Below are 10,976 nucleotides of genomic sequence, written 5' to 3' on the forward strand. Positions count from 1 at the left end.
CACATTGATCCAGTTGGAAAATCCAGATCTAATGATATTCTGTGACCCATTCTTTCTCTCCTTCGCAGCCCCTTAAGTGCTGTCAATCAATGTAACAACTGTAGATAATCTGTGTTAAAAGGCCTCCACAAACTGCCCGATCGATGGCCACGCTTTGAGGGAAAACGTCGAATCAAATAATCGTTTTCACAGTAGGACTGAGCACATTTCCTGTTAAGTGTAAATTGGACATGATGTGCAGGTTTGTCATGCTGTATTGCTCTCAATAACAGGTTAGTGCAGGTACTTGGCCTCTGACAGGCGACCTTTCGATTTTTGAAGCTCTTAGTGTAAAAATAACGTCCTGATATAATGCGCTTCCAGTGGAGATGCAGTCACATTTCTTGTAATGATCTGTCTTTGAAAATGTGTGTGTGTGTGTGTCCTGACATCTTCAGCCACACACATACATACAGTACCAGGCGTGCACACACACACACACACACACACACACACACACAGGCCCCTAAAAACACTCTCCTTCGTGCTGATTAAACCAAGCTGATCCTTAATTATTCCAACATTTTCATAACAGCTCTGATACATTTTTATTAAACTGTAGCAGTATTTACAATGTACAATCACTGAATTATTCAATTTCAAGACACATTTAAAAGTGCTTTTTTAAAAGTGAAGTTTTGTTCTGAATAAATAAGAGTTTCCATTTTCGGACAACAACACAACAACAAACAACAGTAAAGCTGCAAATGTGCTCATCACTGATACAAAAAAATGCTGAGGTTTTACTGTGATACTGCTACAACACTCCTTTTTTCTTGTTTTTAGAGAGCTCATATTGCAACAATAATTAAATGAGTGGGTAAACAAAAGGAAAACAAAATCCTGACCTGATGCAATGTTTTGTGTCCCATCAAAAAATAGGAAAAAATAAAATAAAAGTGGCCTTCTCCTCTGCATTATATATAAAAAAGACAAAATTAAAAAATTAAACTCCCATGGTGGCGTGGAAGAGGGACATTTCTCCACAGTCTGATGTCTTTAAAAGACGAAGTTTAGCTCAGCAGTCTCACAGCAAAGAATCCGACTTGATTGAAAACAGATCATGAAGGTCCCTGCTGTCCCCGGGGGGGATTAGACTCCCAAACAGAGCAGATTACTGACAGTACGTCCCAATGGATTTTTTTCACAACGTCAGAGTGGTGACGCTGCTAGAAGTAGACGCAGAAGGTCAGCGGCTGATGGGAAGCTGTGGTAAAGAGATGGACGGATGGGTCAAGTGGCCCGGGGCAGCGAGGACGGAGAAGGGATGAGCTGCACGGAGAAGAGAAACAACATGAGTTTGTGGAGCAACATGAGCAGCTGGGTGGTCTTCTCTGTCTGAAAGACGTGATAGGCATTTGTTTGTGTTTATCTACAAAGCCCTCACTGGGGAGATGCCATCTTATGTCACATCTTTGCTTTCTCTTTACGAAACACCTTAAAAATCACTCTGGTACCTCAAATCCTCGATCAAAAATCATGTTTGTTCCTTTTTTAGCTGATTAATTTTTATATATGTATCTCTTTTTATGAACTCTATTTATATTCTTTCTCTCAGTACATAATGAAGGCAGTTAAATGTTACTGTCATTGTGTTGAACGACATGCTGCTGGTGAAGGATGTTAACCTCTAAAACATCCAGATGATGAGTGTATGGAAGAGATATATTTATCGTGCATTTTTCTAAAACAACAAAACAGTCGTTTAAACTTAAATGTCCTTTTTTAAGTACGTTTGCCTCAAACAGCTTTAAAATCTGTAAACATATAACACAGTTTATCCTTCATTCGGATAGAAAAACAGGAACTGAAAAGGGAAGAAAACTCACCAGCACTCCAGACCAAATGATACTTTTAATACATTTTAATGCCTAAGATTTACAGCAACCATTTATATTTCTTTGTTCTTTAATTTTCATCCTTGTTATTCCTTCTTCTGATCCTTATTTATACTCTATATAATTATTTAATGCACATGACAGTCCCAAGAATAAGCAGCACTGCATTTCGACATACAGTAGCCTACATACTGTATTATCTGTGATGAAGGAAGGATTCAGATCCTTTACGTCAACAATATTAAACCACTCGATTTACCAGTAAAACTCCCATATTGACAATATAACTTCAGTTAGAAGAATTATTGCAAAATGTACTTAAAGTATCAAATGATAGCAGATTTACTCCTGTTGAAATGATGTGCCACAGAAGTATAAAGTAGCACGAAATAGAAATGCTTAAGTGAAGTACAAGTACCTCAAATATCTGCTTAAATTCCAGCGCTGCAGATTGTATGACGTAAATATATAATTCAGTATACAAAAATCTAGAGACAGATGATCATCAAATCAAATCGAATCAAAAGACAGCTGATTATGGAGATAAAATGTTGGGAAATTGATTGATAAATAGCAGGAAGTGCCATTCTACTTTTTAATCGCAAAGAAAGAGGCACTAACAATAAGACCTGACACTCACTGTCCAGGTATCCGTGCAGGGCGAGTAGATGCGGTCGGTCGGGGCTGCTGAACGGTGAATAGTGGATATCATCTGGCAGCGATGGAGGCATCCTGGACAGCGGAGCGCTCTGAGAGAAGCTGCCCTGTGGCGGCTGCTTTTTGTGTCGTGCTCGGCAGTTCTGAAACCAAACCTGGGAGATATTACAGATGATGTGAGCATGTAGCGAGCAGGCGGAAATACAGTCCTCAATGAACAGTGTCTGTTGCTTGTGTTTGTCTATCCACAAACTGATATATTGTACACTTTACAGTTGGAAAATGAAGTTGTATTTGATGTGAATTGTCGGCGATTAATCGTGGATTGCATGAACATTTAAATACATGAGCTTATAACAAAAAAAGCAACACAACTAATCGGTCTAACCTGTGAGGTTTTTGGTGAAACAGACAGAAACTATGAGCTTATAACAACCTCATGACTAAGAAATAAAACAGGTCGATGCTCAACACAGAGAATGTGAATCATAAGCATCATAAACAATAAATAGCAGGTCAATATTCAGTGAACTCTGTACAACCTTATTTCCTGTTACAGAGAATGAGACACGAACCAATGTGATGCTCAAATGTTGCTTGGATTATTATAACAACATACAAAGAGTGGATACACCCAAGTGTCACAGCTCATTTTATTCATAAGGACCGTGACTAGTGATGTATTGATTGGCAATTTGTTTGTGTGCAAGCCTCACTTAAACGGTGGGCAGGGTGTCAGCTTGGTGTGGTGTTTTGTCTTCCTAGAAGAATTTCATTGGTCAAGTTAGAGCGTTAATGTGTTTGATGAGTCAAAGGCAACAACACTTGCTTCTTCTTCTTCTTTTTTTTACCTCTGCATTGATTTATTTAACGTCACATAACATCGAAATTTCGTTCAGCACGAGCCTTCTCAAGACAGAGAGAGAGAATGTTTTTAATTAATCAATGCAGAGGTAAATAAATAAATAAAAATAAAAATGTGTGCAGAAATTGTTATGTAAGTAAGTAAAATGGTTTAAATCAGTTGTTTCCAACCTGGGGGTCTGTACCTCCCCAAATCTAAAGGGACCAGGCGTTGACTAAAAGGATGAAAATACATATAAGATTTTTCGCATTTTTCATTTTAATTACTGGATGCTTTGCCTCATCTGGTCTCACTTTAAACCAGACAATTTCAGAGGGAAAACCAGCTTAATTTTAATAGTTTACAGGCAAGAACACTGAGACCCATGAGGATGTAGAGATTATTACAACATGCCGTGATGAATTCTGACGGAAATCCTCTGGGTTAAGTCGTTATTTGTCTCAACAAATGTAAAAGATGTGAACATCAGCAAAAAGTAGTAATAGTGTTTATTAAGAAAATAGTGGCAAAGAATCCTATGTGAATAACAGATACGGTATATTCAAGGAAAAAGCTAATTAGAAGCATTTTGTGTGTGAGAGCTTCCTAAACTTGCTCTTTAATGACTTCAGACATCTTTAAAACAAAGCAGTGTCTACAGTTCATGTCTGCAAACTGTAACAAGCTCAAAGAACTTAAACATTTTCAAATTGTTTCATTTCAAGAAATAAAATAAGTGGGAACCACTGGTGCGATACATGTGAAACTGCATCACAGTGTAACTGTGTGTTTTATTGTTCCTACCTGTATGACTCGTCTGCTCAGTCCCGTCATTTCTGCCAGTTTCTGTAGCGTCTGAGCGTCGGGGTTGTTGTCCTGAGCGAACTGAGTCTGCATGACCTGCGAGAACACATTGCTGTCAGTCAAGAACCCACAAACATATACACGCATACCATGAAACCGCAGGTTGAGCACACACACACACACACACACACACACACACCCAACAGAGCAGACTCTACCTGCAGTTGCTCAGCGGTGAACGATGTCCGCGCCCTCTTGGCTGGTTTTGGTTGGCAGTCCTGGTCGGAGGGCAGCGCTCCCTCCAGAGTCAGTCCTGTGCCTTTAAGAAGGCACAACAACGGTTCTCACTCACATTTCAGTCACTTTATTGTGAAATTACACAAAACAACGCAGTTATGAGTTTACAGGCCAATTCTGTTACGGCTCAAGTCTGTGTCATAAAATTGCACATTTGTTCAAACAAACTGTTAACATAATTAAAATGTTTTCTTGCCAACAACCACACAGTCTAAGTATTTATACTGTTAGGGCCTATGTTTTCCTCTCTGACAGCACACCAGAGAGCAGAGACTTCCACTAGAGTATCAGTGTGAAAAACGAGGTAAATACACATTTTAGGATCCATGGAAGATGACAAACTTGAGTTTTGCTTGAGCTGTGACATGATGAGTTTGTTTCTACAGTCTTTCCTCTGGCTTCTTCAAGTTTTGGAGATATCAGAGGTAGAGATGTCTGCCTGTTGAGTATAGTGGATCTAGATGGCACTCGGCTTGTGCTGCCAGAAAATAACATAAAATACAAATAAAAAAATACATTTGAAAAACTCAACAGCAATGTCTCTTTCCCAAAAAGTCTAGACTGTCTTGTTGTGAGCAGTTTCATACAGGAACTATTTTCTTGCTACCAAACTACACCCACCAACCATATCACCACACAGAAGAAAGTGTGCATTTCTGACAGCACAGGATGTAACCGGTAATGGCGTCCACCTTGGCAGAGCTGTGACTTAGTTAGCTAGCCTCTCGTCCATGAGTAGACTCACGCTTCCTTCTGCACGATGATACGGAAAGAAAATAGTTGTTACATGAAATTGCACAGAGCAAGGTCTGTGGATTACGCTGAGTCACCAGGTCATGACTTTTGGAAAGAGACATTGCTGTTGAGTTTTTCCAAATGTATTTTTTTTGTGAATGCCATCTAGTTCCATTATATACAAGAGAAAGCAGGACATCTCCATGGATGATGTCTCCAAAACTCGGCAACTTACACCAAAACAATCCAGATGGATAAACAGCACTACAGTTCAGAGGAAGAAAATATGTAGCAAGTTTGGGGTGAACTTTCCCTTTAACCTATCTTCCTTTAATCTCATGTTGGGTGTACAATCACTGTTCAAACCCTCAGATCTGTATCTTCAGTTCAAGAAGTTAAGATTAAGATAAGAGTTAGATTTAATATTAGGTTACATGTTGAAAAATAAAGCAGAAGGAGATCTAACAAAAAAAATCCTTGCATCACTCAGTAAACCTGGCTGCAACAAAGAGCTGGATTAAGCTCATCCAGTGTGGGAAAAAGCGACCTGTGAGGTGATTTAAAGGGAGGGTAGGAAATACATCTTGATAACGTCTGTTACCGTTTTCTGCAGCCCTGCGGAGGTTGTCCAGCATGATGTCGTAGTGGCTACGGCAGAGCACCCTGCCCTCCACCAGGCCGAACTCCTCCCCGGTGGACAGCTGCCTCTTACAGGAGAAACAGGCGAAACAGGCCAGGTGGTAAACGCTGCCCCGAGCCCGCCGCACCCAGTCACTGGCGTACACCTGCCGGCCACACTGAGCGCACTTAGTGCCGAACCTACTGTGAGGAAGAAGGAAACGGGCAGGTGAAGGTTGGCTGACGGTGAGCAGAATCTTTTGCCAACCAAACCCTGTGCAATATTTGTTCATTTTACCCTTCGTATTAGAGCCACACAGCTCCCTGACGATACAGTAAATGTTCCTTTAAGTAATTTAAAACTAATACAGCAATTTGAGTCAGAACAGCAGAAAACATCATCTACATCTTTCTCTGATGGCCTCTCATCTGCAGTGTTTCATGTAACATCTGTGCAGAGGAATGCTATTGTTGATGTGTTGTGGCAGGAAGCTTTGGAAAAGAGTCAGACATCCTCTCTTTATCCTTTAATGCCTTATCTTTGTTGTGATTTATGTTTATTTTTTGGAGAGAATGTAATTGTAACCAGTGAATAGATTAAATAATTTTCTCAAGTAGGCCTGAATAACAAGTCTGTTTGTGGCCTGTAGGGTTAAACCCAGGGCAAAGCAAGTCATAGTTCACTGCAAGCTGCTTGTAGTCGTTGCATTCAGCCCTGCGCTGTGACTGAAGGTGATCGATGAGCGTATCAACATTTTTTTTTTCAACTCAGACCCTGTCTCACCTGGACTTTAAAGCCACTACAGAATAAAAAGTGACAGTTCAAAGACATTTCTAAAGAAAACACACACGCCAAAAAATATCTCGTTAATATTGAACATTAATGGTGCATATATTCCCATTCAAATTAACAAATCCCACTGAAATGTAGTAGGACGTTTAGGAAAGCAGTTGCTTTTCCTCGCTGATAATCCAGTAATTTGTTCATTGATCTGATCTGACTCTCAGTGAACAGATAGAAACACTGACACGGTGTTGATTTTTACAGTCTGAGAAACTGATTTAAATAAACATGGTTTAAGTGGTTTGCTGTGACATATCCTGATGAAAACATCTTGCAGACCAAAAGCCCTTTATCAGCCATCATGCAGAGCCTCATTTTGAAAGAGAAAAACAGATTTATGTACTGCTATAATAATGTACTGCTGTTTTATATTACCATTCTTTCATGTTTCATTAATAGGAGCAAATTAGAAAGTAAAAGCATCACCTTGCATGTCTATAGACGATTATTATTAGTCATATGATGCACAGTTTGTCCATCTGCAAGGCTTTTGAAGGCTCCTCAACTATGAAAGATGAATTCAGACAGGATCGTTTTCAAGAATTAGAGGATTCAATTGGAGATTTTAAAAAAAAAGGAAGAAGAAATGTCATTAGGCATACTATACTTATTTTTGGTTGCGCATACGCGGAGGAACAAGATTTATTTCGAGGCTTTTTTTCCCCTTTTAGATAAATAACAAACAGATAGAGGAACTGGCCTCGAAGCTAAAAGGATGAGCTACATCGTCTGCAGTCAACTTATATTTCATTTCACAGACTGAGCCACGCTGATGTGGAGACTCTGAATTAATTCATTTCAGTTGGCTAATTTCGGTAATCGACGGTTGTTATCTGATCGGGCCTGTTAGAAATATAAACACTTCTATTAAAAACACAAACAAGCACGTGTTGGCCTTCTTATCAAAATAAATTCATTTTCATTTAATTTAATGACATTTTTGTTTTAATAAAATGAACTACAACTTCCCCAGCCATCTAAAAATAAAAGCTGGTAAGAAATACATGTAATTAAATAATTAAACAGGCCAAGTCTTCGCAGAAATAAACCCTGATCTTACCTGAAATAATCCAGTTTGCAGTAGATTTCCTTGTTTTTAACGTAGCAGCTGTTGTGTTGGCGCAGAGACGCTCTGCAGACTGAACACTCCAGACATCCCAAGTGCCAGTTCAGGTTGTTCACCTGTGAAGATTGAACATAAATACAATCATCAGTCAGAGGGTGCGGTAATCAATGCATTCACAAGACGCGTAACAACCGGTCATAAACGTAATTTCACTTAAAAATTACACTTTCTATTTATTTCCCAAAATATAGCCTGCAAGAAAGAAAGAAAGAAAGAAAGAAAGGATAAAATATGTGACCAGATGAAGGACACTTTTCTGCGTTTAGTTTGTTGAGATCATTTTGAAAAGTGACGACAAAAATAAAGAATAAAAGAAAAAGCTACAAACCAGACATTAAACATTACGCCTGCTTTTCCTCCTCACCTTCAGCAGGTATCGGTCATGGATCTCCATGCCGCAGCTGGCGCACTGGTTCTTGGCCGCCGGAGGAGAGCAGAGACAGGCGGCCTCCGACGGACTGGACTCACCGGACTCCTTCTTCACCTCCAACTTAGACTGCATCCAAAAAAAAAAAAAAAAAAAAAGCTTTTAAATCAGACTGGTTTCATCGTGCCTTTTCTGTTTGTTTGTTTTTTAAAATCTTATTTTAAGAGCGGAGTAACTGAAAGAAAATAATCCTTGTATTTCAGCTCTACATGAAGATCTCATCCTGGGAAATAAAACACTAATAGACCATATCTATTAATTTCTTGTATCTTTTTATCTTTTTAGATTTCCAGAAAAGCTTTAATTTCTCCACTATTAAATCAATTTGTGCATGCATCCTCGCATGTTCGACATGATTCATCATTTAAAATTTTATCCCACAAATATTGATCTCAGGCTACAAAGTCTCGCCTTGTGTGAACTCCAAATCCTCAAATTAAAAGTGAGAGAGTTGAGTTTTGGGTGGCTTTTCTCTATACGCGACATCCGAGATCACAAACGCATTCAGCCTGCGGGTACAGATTTGACCTCCTCCTGATCAAACCCGGGCCAATATCCAGAAAGTCCTGCGCGCGTAAAGTTCAGGGAAGAGAGCGAGAAAAGGGGACTAAACGACACCTAAAACAGATTGAAAAAGACAAAGAAATCAAAAGGCTGCAAAGCAAACTCGTCCAGATGTTAGTGACTCACCATTTTCGGGTCTTGAACGCTGCCTATTTGGAGAGAAGATGGAGCTTGCTCTGCGCATTACGCATCTCTGCCCCAGCCCACACTATATCCGGTCCAAAACAACGAATAACAGTTTCTCCTGCATTTAAACCCTGGCAACAAAAGAAATTTTGATGCAATTAGAAGAAAAAAAAAAAACCCCTACATACGATCGATCATTCTTCTTCTTGCGCGCGACGGGAGGCTGTATTCCCATGCAATCAAACGCAGTGAAAAGAAAGGATGGCACTATATCTGCAATTAGCGGCGGATTGAAATGCTTCGCTTGATAAGTGGCAACCCGAGTGTCAATTTCATCTGGCAATCAAAAAAAAAAAAAAAAAAAAAAGGGGGAGAAAAAATATATAACCGAGCCACCAAGCTAAGAGAGGAGAAAGCGGCGCATCCTAATTTCAATAGCTGTATAATCGAAAATCGAAAAATCTCCAAAGTGAAGAGGCTCAATTGGAGATCGGTCTATTCATTCAGACAATGTGCAGAAACTGCAGCTGATCTTGACGCATAAAGGAGCTTGATTGTCTCGTTCTCATGATGGACCCATTTAAGTACTTGAGGCTCCCCTGGGTGATTACAGCTGCATTCATAAACTGCCAAAAAATCTGCGTTTGGGTGGCAATCCGGAGTCCGTGTTGTCCTTCATTTCGTCGAAATTAACAGGAATGCAAGATCGTGTTAATTACCAGCTACGGTTGTAAATATTGGAGGCAGAGGAATAAGACGAGATGGCCTGCGGGAATTAAAAACAACATATACTCTCATACATGGAAATCCTCCCCGAAGCGGCGAAAGCATCGTCCGATAAAAGTTTCCCCAGAGCATCACAGGCAAAATATCCACATAATTCCCATGAACGCGGTTCTTGAGACAAGCTTTTCTCTCCTCAAAAATAATCCAACTTCATCAACTTTGTGGGACTTCAAACAAACCCGTGGCACCTCCCAGACAGACTGCAGTTTCTTCTCCCCGCCTCGGCTCAAAGTTTACACCCAGTTCAGTCACACAGGATGTGATGCTGCCCATTGGACCGGGGTTTACACTCCTTTTTCTTTACATTTAAAGCATGAATTCATTACACAGAAGATAATCAGTGCAAAATCTGCCCGGAAACTCCCATCAATTAATTCTGCTCGTTTGTCTTTTGTCTGGAAATGATGGTTGAAGATCGGAGGCCATGCGTTATTTTACTGGGATCACTTCACTGCATCTCTGCTGATTGCAGACTGATGGAGGGTAAGAGGTGTTTAGTGCCAATTATCCATCATATAGAGTTTACTTCTTTGGATGAGAGACAATCCCTGTATGTTTCACCTCTTTGTGTCACTACAATCCTGCTAAAAAATTAAACTGAATTATAGGAAATGTTGCACCAAGCAACAAACTTTTGTTGTTTCTGCAGATATGTTCACAGCCAAAACACAGTGATTGAACAGGCTTTCTTTTTTGTTTGTTTTTTTAAATCAACACACTTGTTGTGGCTCATTCAGACATAAAAACACTGCTTGGATTGCCTGTTATTGTGTTCACACTCCAGTAAATATTGTATTTATTATTTTTGCATGCTAGTGAGGTAAAAACAAGCAAAAACACATTTCTGACAGGAGGCGGTGCTCACTGGTTTAATGGACGCTGCTCCATAGTAAACCAGATGATGACACTGGTGTGACTGAAACATAATCTGAACTGTTAAATCTAACTTTTGTTGTACATTTAATGTAGCCTGAGACTTCACGAGCTCCAAAACAGTCACTATGATGTCATTTTTTATTGTTCAGCAACTCAGTTTCTCCCTCTTCTGCCTTCTGTTGCTGCTAACCTACAAATTCAGAGTGTTGTATGATTCAATACATCAATATAACACTTGTGATTGGTATTGTTTCTGTCTTGCTGCTGTTGTTTTACCAAACTAAATTTTTTTTTTAGACTTTTAACATAAAGAGATTGGACTTGACTGGACTCGACCTTGTGCCTAAACCTCTTTTTTGACTTTGACGTTTTTGACTTTGACTTTTTTTCTACCT

At 39.6% G+C, this 10,976-nt stretch overlaps 1 protein-coding gene across 1 annotated transcript; it reads right to left on the minus strand.

The window, feature by feature from the left end:
• Window positions 1-590: 590 nt before the first annotated feature.
• lhx6b (LIM homeobox 6b) lies at window positions 591-9,035 on the minus strand. The gene is made up of 8 exons (XM_084359127.1): window positions 8,920-9,035; window positions 8,167-8,298; window positions 7,737-7,858; window positions 5,816-6,036; window positions 4,401-4,501; window positions 4,183-4,278; window positions 2,518-2,689; window positions 591-1,311 (listed from the first exon to the last, which is right to left on the minus strand). Exons 1-8 carry the CDS (start codon window positions 8,920-8,922, stop codon window positions 1,229-1,231), a joined length of 930 nt encoding a protein of 309 aa, XP_084215253.1. The 5' UTR covers window positions 8,923-9,035; the 3' UTR covers window positions 591-1,228.
• Between the last annotated feature and the right edge of the window lie 1,941 nt (window positions 9,036-10,976).

This window comes from Pagrus pagrus, assembly GCF_965226575.1.
Source record: "Pagrus pagrus genome assembly, chromosome: 8".
Lineage (NCBI taxonomy): Eukaryota > Metazoa > Chordata > Actinopteri > Spariformes > Sparidae > Pagrus > Pagrus pagrus.